The 14916-nt window shown below is 37.3% G+C and overlaps 1 protein-coding gene across 2 annotated transcripts in view; it reads right to left on the reverse strand.

Annotated features, from left to right (window-relative positions):
- Positions 1 to 14916, reverse strand: part of WDR64 (WD repeat domain 64) — a 151030-nt gene that overhangs the window by 80426 nt on the left and 55688 nt on the right. For both annotated transcript variants that reach the window (XM_047840593.1, XM_047840594.1), the window contains 2 exons: positions 14334 to 14413; positions 3054 to 3193 (listed from right to left, as the gene is read on the reverse strand). In XM_047840593.1, the coding sequence (XP_047696549.1) occupies positions 3054 to 3193; positions 14334 to 14413 (220 nt within the window). The remainder of the gene's footprint in view (positions 1 to 3053; positions 3194 to 14333; positions 14414 to 14916) is intronic.

Raw genomic sequence — 14916 nt, forward strand, 5'->3', positions numbered from 1 at the left:
TCAAGAGCATATAAAAAGAATTATTCACCATGATCAAGTGGGATTCATTCCTGGGATGCAGGGCTGGTTCAACATTTGCAAATCAATCAACGTGATGCATCACATTAATAAAAGAAAAGATAAGAACCATATGATCCCATCAATCAATGCAGAAAAAGCATTTGACAAAATTCAACATCATTTCTTAATAAAAACCCTTGAGAGTGTCGGGATAGAAGGAACACACTTAAACATCATAAAAGCCATTTATGAAAAGCCCACAGCTAACATCATCCTCAATGGGGAAAAACTGAGAGCTTTCCCCCTGAGATCAGGAACACGACAGGGATGTCCACTCTCCCCGCTGTTGTTTAACATAGTGTTGGAAGTGCTAGCATCAGCAATCAGACAAAAAAAGGAAATCAAAGGCATCAAAATTGGCAAAGCTGCAGTTAAGGTTTCACTTTTTGCAGATGACATAATATTATACATGGAAAATCCGACAGACTCCACCAAAAGTCTGCTAGAACTGATACAGGAATTCAGCAAAGTTGCAGGATACAAAATCAATGTACAGAAATCAGTTGCATTCTTATACACTAATAATGAAGCGACAGAAAGACAAATAAAGAAACTGATCCCATTCATGATTGCACGAAGAAGCATAAATACCTAGGAATAAACCTAACCAAAGATGTAAAAGATCTGTATGCTGAAAACTATAGAAAGCTTATGAAGGAAATTGAAGAAGATATAAAGAAATGGAAAAACATTCTGTGCTCATGGGTTGGAAAAATAAATATATTCAAAATGTCAATACTACCCAAAACTATCTACACATTCAATGAAATCCCAATCAAAATTGCAACAGCATTCTTCTTGAAGCTAGAACAAGCAATCCTAAAATTCATATGGAACCACAAAAGGCCCTGAATAGCCAAAGTAATTTTGAAGAAGACCAAAACAGGAGGCATTGCATCCCAGACTTTAGCCTCTACTACAAAGCTGTAATCATCAAGACAGCATGGTATTGGCACAAAAACAGACACATAGACCAATGGAATAGAATGGAGACTCCAAAGTGGGACCCACAAAAGTATGGCCAACTCATCTTTGACAAAGTAGGAAAGAATATCCAATGGAAAAAAGACAGTCTCTTTAACAAATGGTGCTGGGAGAACTGGACAGCAACATGCAGAAGAATGAAACTAGACCACTTTCTCACACCATTCACAAAAAGATACTCAAAATGGATAAAGGACCTTAATGTGAGACAGGAAACCATCAAAACCCTAGAGGAGAAAACAGGAAAAGATCTCTCTGACCTCAGCCACAGCAATTTCTTACTTGACACATCCACAAAGGCAAGGGAATTAAAAGCAAAAATGAACAATTGGGACCTCATCAAGATACAAAGCTTCTGTACAGCAAAGGAAACAACCAACAAAACTAAAAGGCAACCAATGGAATGGGAAAAGATATTTGCAAATGACATATCGGACAAAGGGCTAGTATCCAAAATCTATAAAGAGCTCACCAAACTCCACACCCGAAAGACACATAATCCAGTGAGGAAATGAGCAGAAAACATGAATAGACACTTCTCTAAAGAAGACATCCATATGTCCAACAGGCACATGAAAAGATGCTCAACATCACTCCTCATCAGGGAAATACAAATCAAAACCACACTCAGATATCACCTCACACCAGTCAGAGTGGCCAAAATGAACAAATCAGGAGACTATAGATGCTGGTGAGGATGTGGAGAAACAGGAACCCTCTTGCACTGTTGGTGGGAATGCAAACTGGTGCAGCCACTCTGGAAAATAGTCGGAGGTTCCTCAAAAAATTAAAAATAGACCTACCCTATGACGCAGCAGTAGCACTGCTAGGAATTTACCCAAGGGATACAGGAGTACTGATGCATAGGGGCACTTGTACCCCAATGTTTATAGCAGCACTCTCAACAATAGCCAAATTATGGAAAGTGCCTAAATGTCCATCAACTGATGAATGGATAAAGAAATTGTGGTTTGTATACACAATGAAGTACTACATGGCAATGAGAAAGAATGAAATATGGCCTTTTGTAGCAATGTGGATGGAACTGGAGAGTGTGATGCTAAGTGAAATAAGCCATACGGAGAAAGACAGATACCATAGGTGTTCACTCTTATGTGGAGCCTGAGAAACTTAACAGGAACCGATGGGGGAGGGGAAGGAAATAAAAAGAGGTTAGAGTGGGAGAGAGCCAAAACATAAGAGACTCTTAAAAACTGAGAACAAACTGAGGGCTAATGGGGGGTGGGAGGGAGGGGGGGTGGGTGATGGGTATAGAGGAGGGCACCTGTTGGGATGAGCACTGGGTGTTGTATGGAAACCAATTTGACAATAAATTTCATATATTTAAAAATACATAAATAAATAAATAAATAAATAGATAAATAAATAAAAATCCAGTTAGTATTCTCATTTCCCCCAACTGTCTTACACAGACAACATACATATATATTTGGTCTACGTGTTTAATCAGCAGGCAAATAAATTCCAAATATTATAATTAAAAAATAAAATAAAATAAAATAAAATAAAATAAAATAAAATAATTAAAAAAATAAAAAAATTTAAGACCTGATTTTGTTGTGTTTTTTGAGGAGGTAATGATTATTATTTGCAAATATAATGACTCAGTCATTATATATCTAATATACATAACTCCTTTTTTCTTATTTTAGCACATTGGTTAGAACATTTAAGACATTGTGTAGTAACAGCAACAGAACCGTCATGCTTTCTGTCTTTGCTGATGATGTCCTGTCTACAGTAGGAGAACCATGCCTGCTCTCTTTCCAGCACGACCTTCCTTTAACACTTACATTTAATCATGTTCTTTTACATGCTCTCATCAGCAGAATCAGAACAGTGGCTCATCATTTCCTTCTCCACATCGACAGTATTTTTCTCAGTGACAAGCAGCTATTTCAGTCAAAAATTGTATGTGTTCTAGATTTGCCAGTGGCTGATTTTAAGGGGGAAAAACGGTCTATTTCATTTATGTTGTTATCTGTTACCTTTGCAGAGGAAAGGCTGATGATGTGTTGGTCTTTCTCATTGGTTACGATCTCGGTGATACTGAACATGTGCCCCACAAGTTTCCCCACCGGCTTGGTGCTGATGTTGGGATGCCACAACCGGAGCACCTTGTCGTCTCCTAACAAGGAGGACATGGGGAGGTTATTTGTTTTCTCAGGGATACAGACAGCTGTACGGACAGCTGGTCAAAGTTTAAAAAGTGCCTCTCACTCAATCATATCCTTCTCATCCTTCTAATACCAAATCACATTCTGCTTCTTCCAGGATGCCGTCTATGATTGACTTGCTAAGAGGCCAGGCTTGCTTTAGGGCCACTTCCTCCTGTCAGGCTGTTTTGCAATAATTGTATTTACACACACGAATGTGAATTCTTACAAATATTATATGAGTCCTTTTCTTGATTCAGTACTTTCCCACTCATTCATGCATTAATGTATTATTTATATTTTATTTACTTCCCAAGGTATTTTAGACAGATGTTCTTTTGTCTTCACATTGAGAGGAAGAGGAAAATTGCACATAATCTCTACCATTATAACAAATCAACTGTTTTCCTGTCTCCATCTTCCCTTCTAGCACATATCCATAAGCATCTATAATTTACACATACTTACTATCATAGCATACATACTATTTTTTAATTGTTAAAATCACATGCGTACACGGTAAAAGATTTAACAACACAAAAGGCTATAATTTTGTCAAAAATGTCTTCTTTTCCCTCAGAATCCCTACTTCACCTCCCTATAGATAATCACTGCTAACTGTTTTCTCCCTCTTTTTTAAAAATAAACTTTTAGGGGCGCCTGGGTGGCGCAGTCGGTTAAGCGTCCGACTTCAGCCAGGTCACGATCTCGCGGTCCGTGAGTTCGAGCCCCGCGTCAGGCTCTGGGCTGATGGCTCAGAGCCTGGGGCCTGTTTCCGATTCTGTGTCTCCCTCTCTCTCTGCCCCTCCCCTGTTCATGCTCTGTCTCTCTCTGTCCCAAAAATAAATAAACGTTGAAAAAAAAAAAATAAATAAACTTTTTATTTTCAGAGTTAAGGAAAACTTTTCCATTCGTATTGAAACGCGTTGAATTATTTTTAGGGGGTATTTAGATTACCATTTCTCAACAACAAAAAATCACTAATACTAACTTTTATCTTTGATCTACACATTTAAAAAATATAATATAAATGTTTCCAAAATAAAAAAAATCACTGTTTTTTAAAATGTATTTTTACCAAGAAATCACAGCATGCTATCTTGAATGCAGAGAGAGACCAACCGTGTTATTATATGTGGGGATTACAAGGCAAGTTGCTTTCTTTTTTTTTCCCCAGGGTTATTGAAATATAATTGACATACAACATTGTGTGAGTTTAAGGTATGCAACATGATTATGTGATATAAGTATATATTGCAAAGTGAGGTTAGTTAACACATGACCACCTCACAGTTACCTTTTTTCCTTGTCGTCAGAACTTTTTAAGATTTGCTGTCTTCATAACTTTCAACTCTACAATACAATACTGTTAACTATAGTCACCATGTAGACTTTATATCCCCAGAACTTATTCATCTTATCACTGGAAATTTGTATCCTTTTGTAAAATACAAATTTTATATGTTCAATATAATTCATATTATACACACACACACACACACACACACACACCCCATTTTTTTTTTTTTTTGCATTTGTGGAAAAGCACAGGTCCACACCTTCATAATTATCATTTTGGCTGCTACATCATCATTTTTTAACATTTCCTATCAATAAATGTTCCTGCTAATTTTAGTCTTTCACTTTATTCAGCAACTTACATATTTTTTTCTTCTTTTGGATATTGTTATTGAGGATAAATTTCCATGTTGTTAGGTTGTTTTCTAAAATGGTCATACCAAATTCCAAAGCCATCAACTATATATGATTATACCAGTTTCATCAAACTTGGGCCAGCAAATGGATTTTATCATAATTTAAAATGTTTGCTATTTTAATGTCTAACATGACACTATGTTTTTATTTAATTTATATGACAACTGATGCTGCTGAATTTTTTCTCCCACGTATATCTGCTATTGTATCTCCTCCTATGAATTATTTAATCATAGACTTTACCCATGGTATATTAGAATTCTGATGATCTTAAAAATTAAAATCTAATAAAATTGTATTATATGCATACACACACACATCCACTTTTATGATAAAGACTAGCTAGTTGTTTACCAACTCTTATTGTCTCTTACTGGGTACACAGCTGGACTATATTTCCCAGACTCCCTAGCAGTTAGGTGTGATCAGATTACCGACTTTAAGCCAGTGAACTAAGAGAATTGATATCAGATTTGACATGAGTAAGAGAAATACATTTCCATTTTGCTTGAGTCATTATACATTTTGGGATTTATTGTAAGGAATAAGTTTAAGAATTCTCTGACCTTGCACCAATGGGTTAACAAGGCTTAGAGTGGAAAGCTGCCACAGGGTAAAAGTGCCTCCAGAGTAGAACAAAGCATAGAGCAGAGTGGAAAGCCCCTTGCACAGGAGGAAACTGTCCAAGAACAGATAGAGGTGGAAAGCTGCTGCAGCAAGGTGAAAGTGCTGAGAGCTAGTTAACAACAAAAATGCCTTGTTAACCCTGAGATAGCATGTTCTATTTGTTTTAGCACCTAGAAAAGTTAAGATAAACAGATACAGGACCTGGTGCCTGTAGTAAATGGCCATGTGCTCAGTGCCAGGACTTTGATTTGTATTGATCCTAACACCTAACACCTCATACCTTTAAAACCCCCTTTCTCTCACACACATGAGTTAATGATCACTGTTTTATTGTCTCTTTAATGATCACTATTTTATTGTCCATCACATTTTTAAGCCTTCTGATCCTAATAAATACCGAGCAAAGATCCTTACTCAGGGTTCTTGTATCCTCCTGGACATTACCCTCTCTCGTATTCAATTTTGTGTCCACTCTCTTGCTGGACAAGAGAGAACTCCAGACTCAAAGTCTGTGACAGTTTGTTACAGCATTATCTAATGCGTAGTTGTAATCTATTTTAAACAAGCAACCTAAACCATGTATAATAGTTTACAAAATATAGAATATTTTTATTTTATTAAGCTTATTTATTTTAGGAAAGAGAAAGAGAGATAGAGAGAAAGGAGAGAATGAGTGGGGGAGGAACAAAGAGAGAGAGACAGAGACAGAGAATCCCCAGTAGGCTCCATGCTGAGAGTGCAAAGCCTTATGTGGGGCTCGAACTCATGAACTACAAGATCATGACCTGAGTGGAAATCAAGAGTTGGACCCTTAGCCAACTGAGCCACCCAGTTGCCCCCCAAATACAGAATATTTTTAATATATTGGATGTCCCATTGCACAAATAATTAAATGTCATTTTGAGTCATATAAAATCATCAGAGAATTTCAAGTTGGAACCCTAGGAATATATAATCCAACTCTCTTATATCAGAAAAGAAACTAACTCCTACATATTAAGTGATTTTCAATTAAATGATTTACTTTACTTTAATGATTTAAGTGTGATTTTTCCAGAATCACATATCAGAAAATGGTATCACATTAGGAATATTATGGCACATTCTTGATAATTTATTATCAAGGACCTTCAGGGCACTAGAAAAATAAGATTGTACAATAACATTATAACTTAAGGTATAATTTATATATAAGTTATATAAGACACAATTTGTGTATTAAAAAATACAAAATTCAAAGTGGCCATGTTAGTTAATCAGGTATCACATATTTGGCCACCCACAGGATGAATTTGCTGATATATATTGGATTTTTTTATGGAAATACACTTACCCACACCAGTCAGTTAGGGAGGAGAATTAGATAACTTACCAGCTGGACATTTATAGACCAAAGAAATGTTTTAGACACAAATGTTTTCATAATTCTATGACTATTTTGCCAGGTTCCATAAAAAGAAAAAGGAACATAGTATTTTCTTTTTCTCCTTTGAATATTCCAATCCATTCTTCAAATCTTAGCATACCTTTACCTCCAAGAATATTTCAAAATGTCTTCATATTCTTTAAAACCAAGTGCCCCTGCCTATGTGTTCCCTGCCCCAGCATGTTTTATAATTAATTATTCATTTTTCTCTACCATCCACTCGAGGGCAGAACTTTTTCTTTTTTATCATAGTATCTCAAGTGTGTAATCTACAGTGGGAGTTCAAATATTTATTGAACAACTTCCACAACTTCAACCTTGGGATGCTGAATCCTAGCTCAGAAGTTTAACTATCAAGTGGCACAAGACTGGGAAAACATGTATCCAAACAAAAATAAATCTTTGTTGAATGTTTGCCTGATTCCTTCCACTCCAGAAGTCGTTGGGTTATGGAATCTTAGTAGAGACAGGCTGAAAAATCTCAGGACACAATTGACTCTTACCTTCTATTTCTCAGGCAACTGGTATGGATTGAATCATGTCTCTCTAGAATTCTTATGGTGAAGCCTTGACCCCCGATGTGATGGTATTTGGAAATGGGGTCTTTGGGAGATAATTAGCTTAAAATGAAGTTTTGAGAGTTGGGCCCTAATGATGGTATTACTGTTCTTATAAGGAGAGACACCAGAGAACTAGCTCTCATGCTCTCTCTCTCTCTCTCTTTCTCTCTCTTTGCCATGTGAGGATAGAGGGAAAAAATGGCCATGTGCTGGCCAGCAAGAGAGCTCTCACTAGACACTGACCATGCTGGTACTTTGATCTTGGACTTCCAACCTCTAAAACTGACAAAATAAATTTCTGTTGTTTAAACCATCCAGCCTATAGTATTTTGTTATGGTAGCCTAAGCTGACCAAGACGGTGACCAGGATATTTTAAGTGGGTAAGGGGGATGGTTTTGTTAAATTTAAAACTTCCATGTTGCTCTTATTAACAACAGCAAAAAATCTTAAGAAATTACTTCATGCTTGGCATTTTGTTAGATGTTGAAAAAATTCTAGATACTGACCCTACTGAAAGTCTTTTTCAGAAGACCAAAACTTATACCTTCTAGAACTTATTTCCAACATTTCCTCCCTAAAGCTGCCCCTGATCACTGTCCCCAGCCTCAGATGGTGTTAGGATTTCTTCCCCATTCTAAGGTTGTTTTCTTCCTGTTTTGTTTATAGCACAAACCCTATTTAATTATTATTATTATTTTTTTTTTGCTTAAATATCTGTTTACTCATTATCTTGTGAGTCTTATATTTCTCATTTACAGCAGGGTTTGACAAATAGTAAGTGCTTAATACATGTTTGCTAAGTGAATGAATTGGCTAGTCACTTAATACATGTTTGCTAAGTGAATGAATTGGCTAGAGTCACTCAGGGAGTGCTTACAAAATATGTATGTGGGGAAAATCTACCTTGATTTGAAACCTGGCTCTATCACTCACTAGCCTTATGGCTTTAAGTAAGTGACTTCATCTCTCTATTTCTGGGTTTTCTCATCTGTATATATATCAGAGATGACTGGAACTTTTGTCATAACCTTATTGTGATATTAAATGGGGTCATACATGGATAATCTGAACAGTTCCTGGACTATGAGTGGACTATTACTACAACTCTATTCTTCTTTTTCTAAATCGCTGTCATGTGCAATGTATTTTATATAAAATGTTTGGGGGAGAAAGAGAAAAATGCATTCACAGTGATACAAAACATGCCCTGCTCTTGAGAGTTTATAATCTAGTAGAACCACTAAGGCAAGCATGAACGGTCTGGAGGTAAAGTAAGCATTCATAGAAAATATTTCAAATCTGAAGGTAGGATTTTCTACTATAAATGATATATTATGGGTCATAAAGGGTTAATTCCTTGTTCTTTTGTTATTTTTCATTTATTTTAGTTTCTCTCTTCCTTTTTTTTTTCACTGTGATTTAGATAAGGCCACATACAAAGATAGGATTTTCTTTCCTTTAGCAAGCTCCTATTTCAGCTGGTGAGTCAGTGGATCCAAATGCCTCACTCTTGATGAGATGAGCTGGCTCAATGCAGAGAGAAAAGCAAGGGAGGGAGAGACTGTGTTAACCAGATTGCTGTGTTCCAGGGGTTGCAAAAAGGGGCTGGGAGCAAAGAGAACTGACTCGAGCTCAGGTTTCCGAGACGACCGGTTGCATGATGAATTGAGGCAAACCATTCTCTTTTCTGGGGCCTCAATTTCCTTATCTGCCAAATTTTGATCTCCCAAGATTCCTTCCCATTCTAAAGTTTTATGATTGTGTGCTGTGGAGGGAGGGGATTACTACAGTGAGAGTACAGAGCAACCAGGAATTTGTAAAGGTAATGAGAAAAACTCCAGATTATCAGCTACATGATTCATACTGAATAATTCCTATAATGCAGTATCTTGCTTGCATTCTCTTTTCATTGGCAAGTATGTTCAGAACCTGAGCCTCAGGCCCACAGGTAGTTGGGCTTTACTACTCCTGGAGGATGAAGCCGGGCTATCCTCAGAAGAAAACCTGTGACTTGTATGACACAGGAAGAAGGATACAATAAAAGATTATGACTTGAGAAATGTGGCAAATGAAGAGCTTTGTCCAGTGTGCACTATGAAAGAAACCCATTGTGTGCTACCAGAGTCTTCCAGTTGGGTTTGTTTTTTATTGATAGTAATGGAATCCTTACGTGATCTGTGTGGTGGTTATTGGGAGCCAGAATGATCAGAAAGGGACATGATACTAAGCTCTAAATGTCTACAGTGCTTAATCTGTATTGTTATTGTTACAATTATTAATCTGTTGACTCATGATCCATGTTGTATTATAGTTATGTATTAATATGTCTTATTTGTATGATTAGATTTAGAATTCTAGAAGGTTAAAATACAACCTGATCTCTATGACACATAATGCCTAGTCTGTAAGGCTGTGCAAGAAATATTTGTTGAATGAAATATTAACAAGTGCATGCAGAGCCTCCAAGTTACCTTGGATGGCAGAGAATTGTTTTTATACACTGGAACTTCCAAAGTAGGAGTTTAGCTCTTAAAACGCCAATAGAGATGGATATTAGCTTTAAAAAAAATTCTTCATGGTCACTACAACAATGCTCAGGAAGTTTGCAATTTTTTTGTTTGTTTTGTTTTGTTTTTGTAAATACCTTGTCCTGGTTTGGCTTTTTTTTTTTTACCTCCCTGCAAGAGCTTCTATTTTTTCAAGCTCATCAAATGTCCCTGCATATTTCACACATTCAACTATGCCTAGCAAAGCTGCTTTCATAGTATATTTTGAGTCATCAGCTGGTACATACAGTACATTTAGCAATGTGCTTGGCTGAGTCACTAATCAACAAGAGTATTCTCCTGAGGAAAATGTGTTTTCAGTTATTGAGGAATTGCATTTTCTACTAATAGAAGCTCTGTAACTGTGACAATTTAATAAATTTTGCATGGTGAAAAGTATCAGTTGCCTGTCAGTCATACTGCTAGATGTTTTGGTTTTGTAAGAAAGCTAGAAAACCTATAATTAATAAGATTTCAAAGCTATAGCTGGGCATCTTATAATATAATGACCACTGAAGTTATAATGAAGGTCAAATACCGTATTCCATAAACACTGAAGTGGTTTGAGTTCCAGAATTTTACCAAACACGTTTGTGTTTTTTCCCCCTCAGAAATGATTAAAATACCTAATATTACAAAATATATGAAACCTGGTCAATTCTTACAGTTTGAATTATTTTGTGTGAGAACAAAGGGCTGTTCAAAGGAGTTGATTAAGATGGAAGTGACAGTTTGTCTTTTCAGAAGAATCCAATTTAGGAATCAGAGCTCACTATAGCTGTGCCATTTTGCTTTCTTATAGGGTTTCCTGAGGAGGGTCTGAGTTGAATTAGGATAGAGGCCACTATATTTTCACCAAACTCAAGACATGCCATGCTGGGGACAGAGTCCATTGTAGTTCTATTCTCTGTCCCAGGACCACTGTGCTCTTGCCCTCATCCCCAGAACACCCCTACCTCCTTCTGATGAGTGGCCAGCATCATTTCCTCACAAGGAATAAGCCAAGACAGTCATTGGCTCAGCAAAGGGCAATGGGGATCAAGAAATTGTGAAAGAAGGACATCACTTCTTTTGAAAACATGTGATCTCTTATGTGTTCTAGACTTCAGTGCGGGGCTCTTTAAAGGATAACCTCAGTGCACCTGGGTGGCTCAGTGGGTTAAGCATCTCACTGTTGGTTTCGGTTCAGGTCATGATCTCACAGTTCCTGAGTTTGAGCCCCGTGTGGGGCTCTGTGCTCACAGCGTGAGGCCTTGTGTGGGATTCTCTCTCTTCCTCTTTCTCTGCCCCTCCCCTGCTCACACCATCTCTGTCTTTTTCAAAATAAATAATAAATTAAAAAAATAAATAAAAGATAACCTCAATTAGCACAGCTTACAGACTTGGATCCCTGTTCATTTTGAGAATTATCATCACCAAGCATCAGGAAACTCGCCCCCTGTGCAAGCCATGACTCCCACATACTACTCTGCAGACTCCTTATACATATGCTTTGCTTTCTTGATGTCCTTGCTTGAAATTTAGAAGTCTGTGGCGCATTAATGCCTCAGTTTTCTGAGTACACAAAGCTCTGACTATATATTGAGTAATACCTAATTAGCAGACTGGTTTCCAAAATTTCCAAAGAACATTTTAATTTATCTCCCTATGAACAGGAATTTCCTTAAACAATAGAATCGGGGTATTTTAAGCTCAAGGGAATCTTGGAATTGATGTAGTTCAACTTCCTCTGTTTACCAGATAAGGAAAGTGAGCAATGGGAGAGATTACATGATTGTTGAAAATCAGACAGTTGGTTAGTGTCCAGGTTATGACTAAACCCAGCTCTTCTAACTTTTAGTGCATTATTTTTACTTGTTTTGCTCTTCGATAGACTACTGTATATATTTTTTTAAATAATATTCAAACCATAAACTAGTTTTAATAAGTGTTGTGAAAGGCCCAAAGCTGAGCACAAATTTCAATATAAACTTCAAATATAAACTTGAAGAAAACTTTAGCTTTATGTCCTCGGGGGAGATTACCCAGGTGTGCAGAGACAGTGTGGCTATCTTTACACAGTTGACCCTTGAACAACACAGGTTTGAACTGCATGGGTCCACTTATATGAGGATTTTTTTTTAATAAATACACTATGGAGCTATAAATGTATTTTTTTCTTCCTTATGACTTTCTTAATAACATTTTCTTTTCTCTGGCTTACTTTATTGTAAGAATACAGTGTATAATACATCAAACATTCAAAGAATGTGTTAATCAGCTGTTTAGGTTATCTGTAAGGCTTCTAGTCAACAGTTGGCTGTTGGTAGCTAAGTTTTGTGGGAGTTAAGAGTCACTTAAAGTAGGGATTTTCTACTATAGGGGGTCAGTGTCCCTGACCACTGCATTGTTGAAAGGTGAACTGTACTTATCAATATTGCACTTCAGGGCTGAGGCATGATAGGAAACTCTTGATAGGAAAACAAAGGTGTGTGTGTTTTGGGGGAAGGAATTTGAAGGAGCCAGTTGCATTACTCACTGAACAGTTTTGCTCTTTTAATAAATATTTTTGCTCTAAGAATTTACCAAATGGTACGTTTGTTGGTGACAGCTTGCTTCTTAAAAATCTTGTTTGCTCTTTCCCTTGATAAAGTTCAGATCTCCAGTATAAGCCATTTTCTTGATGTTTGTTTGAGTTTCTGTTTTGTTCATTTACATCTTTCAAGTCTATGTGACCTTTATTTAAGGTGACTCCGATCTCCTTGAGGTACCCCAGGAGCTCTTCTTCTCACACATGTAGGCAGCCTGGGGCTGCCACATCCCCTACATCCAACTAGGCCTTTTTTTCATCACCAAAAGGAGCATCCTCTTGGGTGTCTAATCACATGTGACATTTAAGTTCAAACTTGAGATCTGCTTGCTCTCCTTCCCATGTAAGCAACCTCTTCCTGATCTCTGGTGACAATACAGCTGCTGCTCTTCTGTTTCTCCTACTTTACACACTTGCAGATGGTTGATCCATCTTGTTAATCCCAATGCCATTCTTACTTCAGGTTTTATGACTAGTTTCTTTCCCAGGCTTTTGGGACTGGCTCTCTATTTTCTTTTTCCATTGCTCCAACAATTCAGACCCTCACTGCCTCACTCATGACTTCTGGAACAGCCTCCTAACTGGAACCTCTGAGTTCTTTTTATTCCAATAAAACCCCCATACGTTTGCCAAAATGACTTTGCCTATGTGTGATAGATGGATTGAATTAATACTTATTGAAAAGCAACTATATGCCAGGCATACATTATCTCAGTTAATCTTAAACACCACCATATGTGGGTTTTGTTATTGTTAGTATTATTATTTGTAGATTTGTTTTGAGCACTTATTATGTGCTAAGTACTTTATTTGAATTTGAATTCTTATATATAATCTTATGAATAGATACTGTTATCAGTCTCACTTTCCAGTAGATGGAAGCTTAAAGGAATGAAATAAACTCCCCAAGGGCACACAACTTGCTGGAAAGACAACCAGGATTTTCAGCCAAAAGGTCTGACTCCAGAGCTCAGGCTCAAAGCCATCCTCCTGCACCCCAGGATTATAGGTGATGAGTCTGAGGCTCAAGGAACCTCTTCATCCTCCACTTTCCCCTTCAAGCTTCTTATAATGTCATCTTTCCCTTACTCTCCACAGATGACCTTGGATCCTATATTACACCATACTTAACCCTTAAATACTAGTGTGTTTCAAGGCTTGCTCCCTGGCCTCTTTTCTCCTAACTCTAAAACACTGGCCCCTGACCTTGATGGTCATGTATCCCATTGAAGATTTGATAAAATTTGGAACTACCTTTCCAGAAAAATGCACATAGACACACAAGTGTCATTAGCTTTCAGGGGCCTCCAGAACTCCTTTAAAACCCTGGGGGACCCAGTCTAGGAACTCATGCTCTCACATGTTGAAATAACTTCTAGAGAGATTAAAGGTCTAAAGGTAAAATATAAATAAAGCAATAAAAAACTATAGTAAATACAGGAGAAAGTATATCACATATTCTGGTGCTAAGGAAGAACTTTCTAAGTGTGCCATCAAGTCCAGAAGGCACAAAGAAAAAGTCTGACAGATTTAGGCAAATTTTTTAATTCTCTAAAATGTTTTCCTAGGAGTAAAATTCTGTAGGCTTATGAGGACCACCATATTAATCAAGGAGAGCGCTGTTTGCCAAGTAGAAAATCTCTGTATGATATGAACTATCCCCTTACCTCCAGTGACAATCACGTTTGCCTTTGTACAGTAACAAAAAGTGTTTGCTCCTCTTGGCATGGAGAACTCTCTGACAGGCCTGGGAAACACAAATGAGATGTAAAGCTTCTACATTTTTCTTTATAAAGTGAATTCTAACTTATACATAGGTTATGTTCAGTAGACTCATTTCTAAGCTGGTTGTAAATCAGGAAGTATGGTAAGTAATGATGACATCTTCACTGGCCCACAGAATCCATTCATTCCATAATGTGATTTACCACAGCACTTTGTATTCTTTCTGCTTAGCGGGAAATCAAGTCTTCCACCCTGGGAACTATGCTTGTGCTCATGGAAGGACTGTCAGACACCGACCATTCTCAATCCAGAAAGACTATTGGGTGGCTGACTTAGTCCATTTGGTCCACACAACACCAGGAATGCCTTTGGACGCATCCTCCTCTACCACCACCCACATGCCACCTTCTGTCAAGTCCTCTAAAATATACTGAAATATTACCACGGCTTCCTGTTTCCACTACAGTATCCAGGTTAAAGTCTCCATTCCCTCTGACCAGACCTTCTACAATAAACTGCTAACTT

Source organism: Prionailurus viverrinus, chromosome F1 (assembly GCF_022837055.1).
Source record: "Prionailurus viverrinus isolate Anna chromosome F1, UM_Priviv_1.0, whole genome shotgun sequence".
Classification (NCBI taxonomy): domain Eukaryota; kingdom Metazoa; phylum Chordata; class Mammalia; order Carnivora; family Felidae; genus Prionailurus; species Prionailurus viverrinus.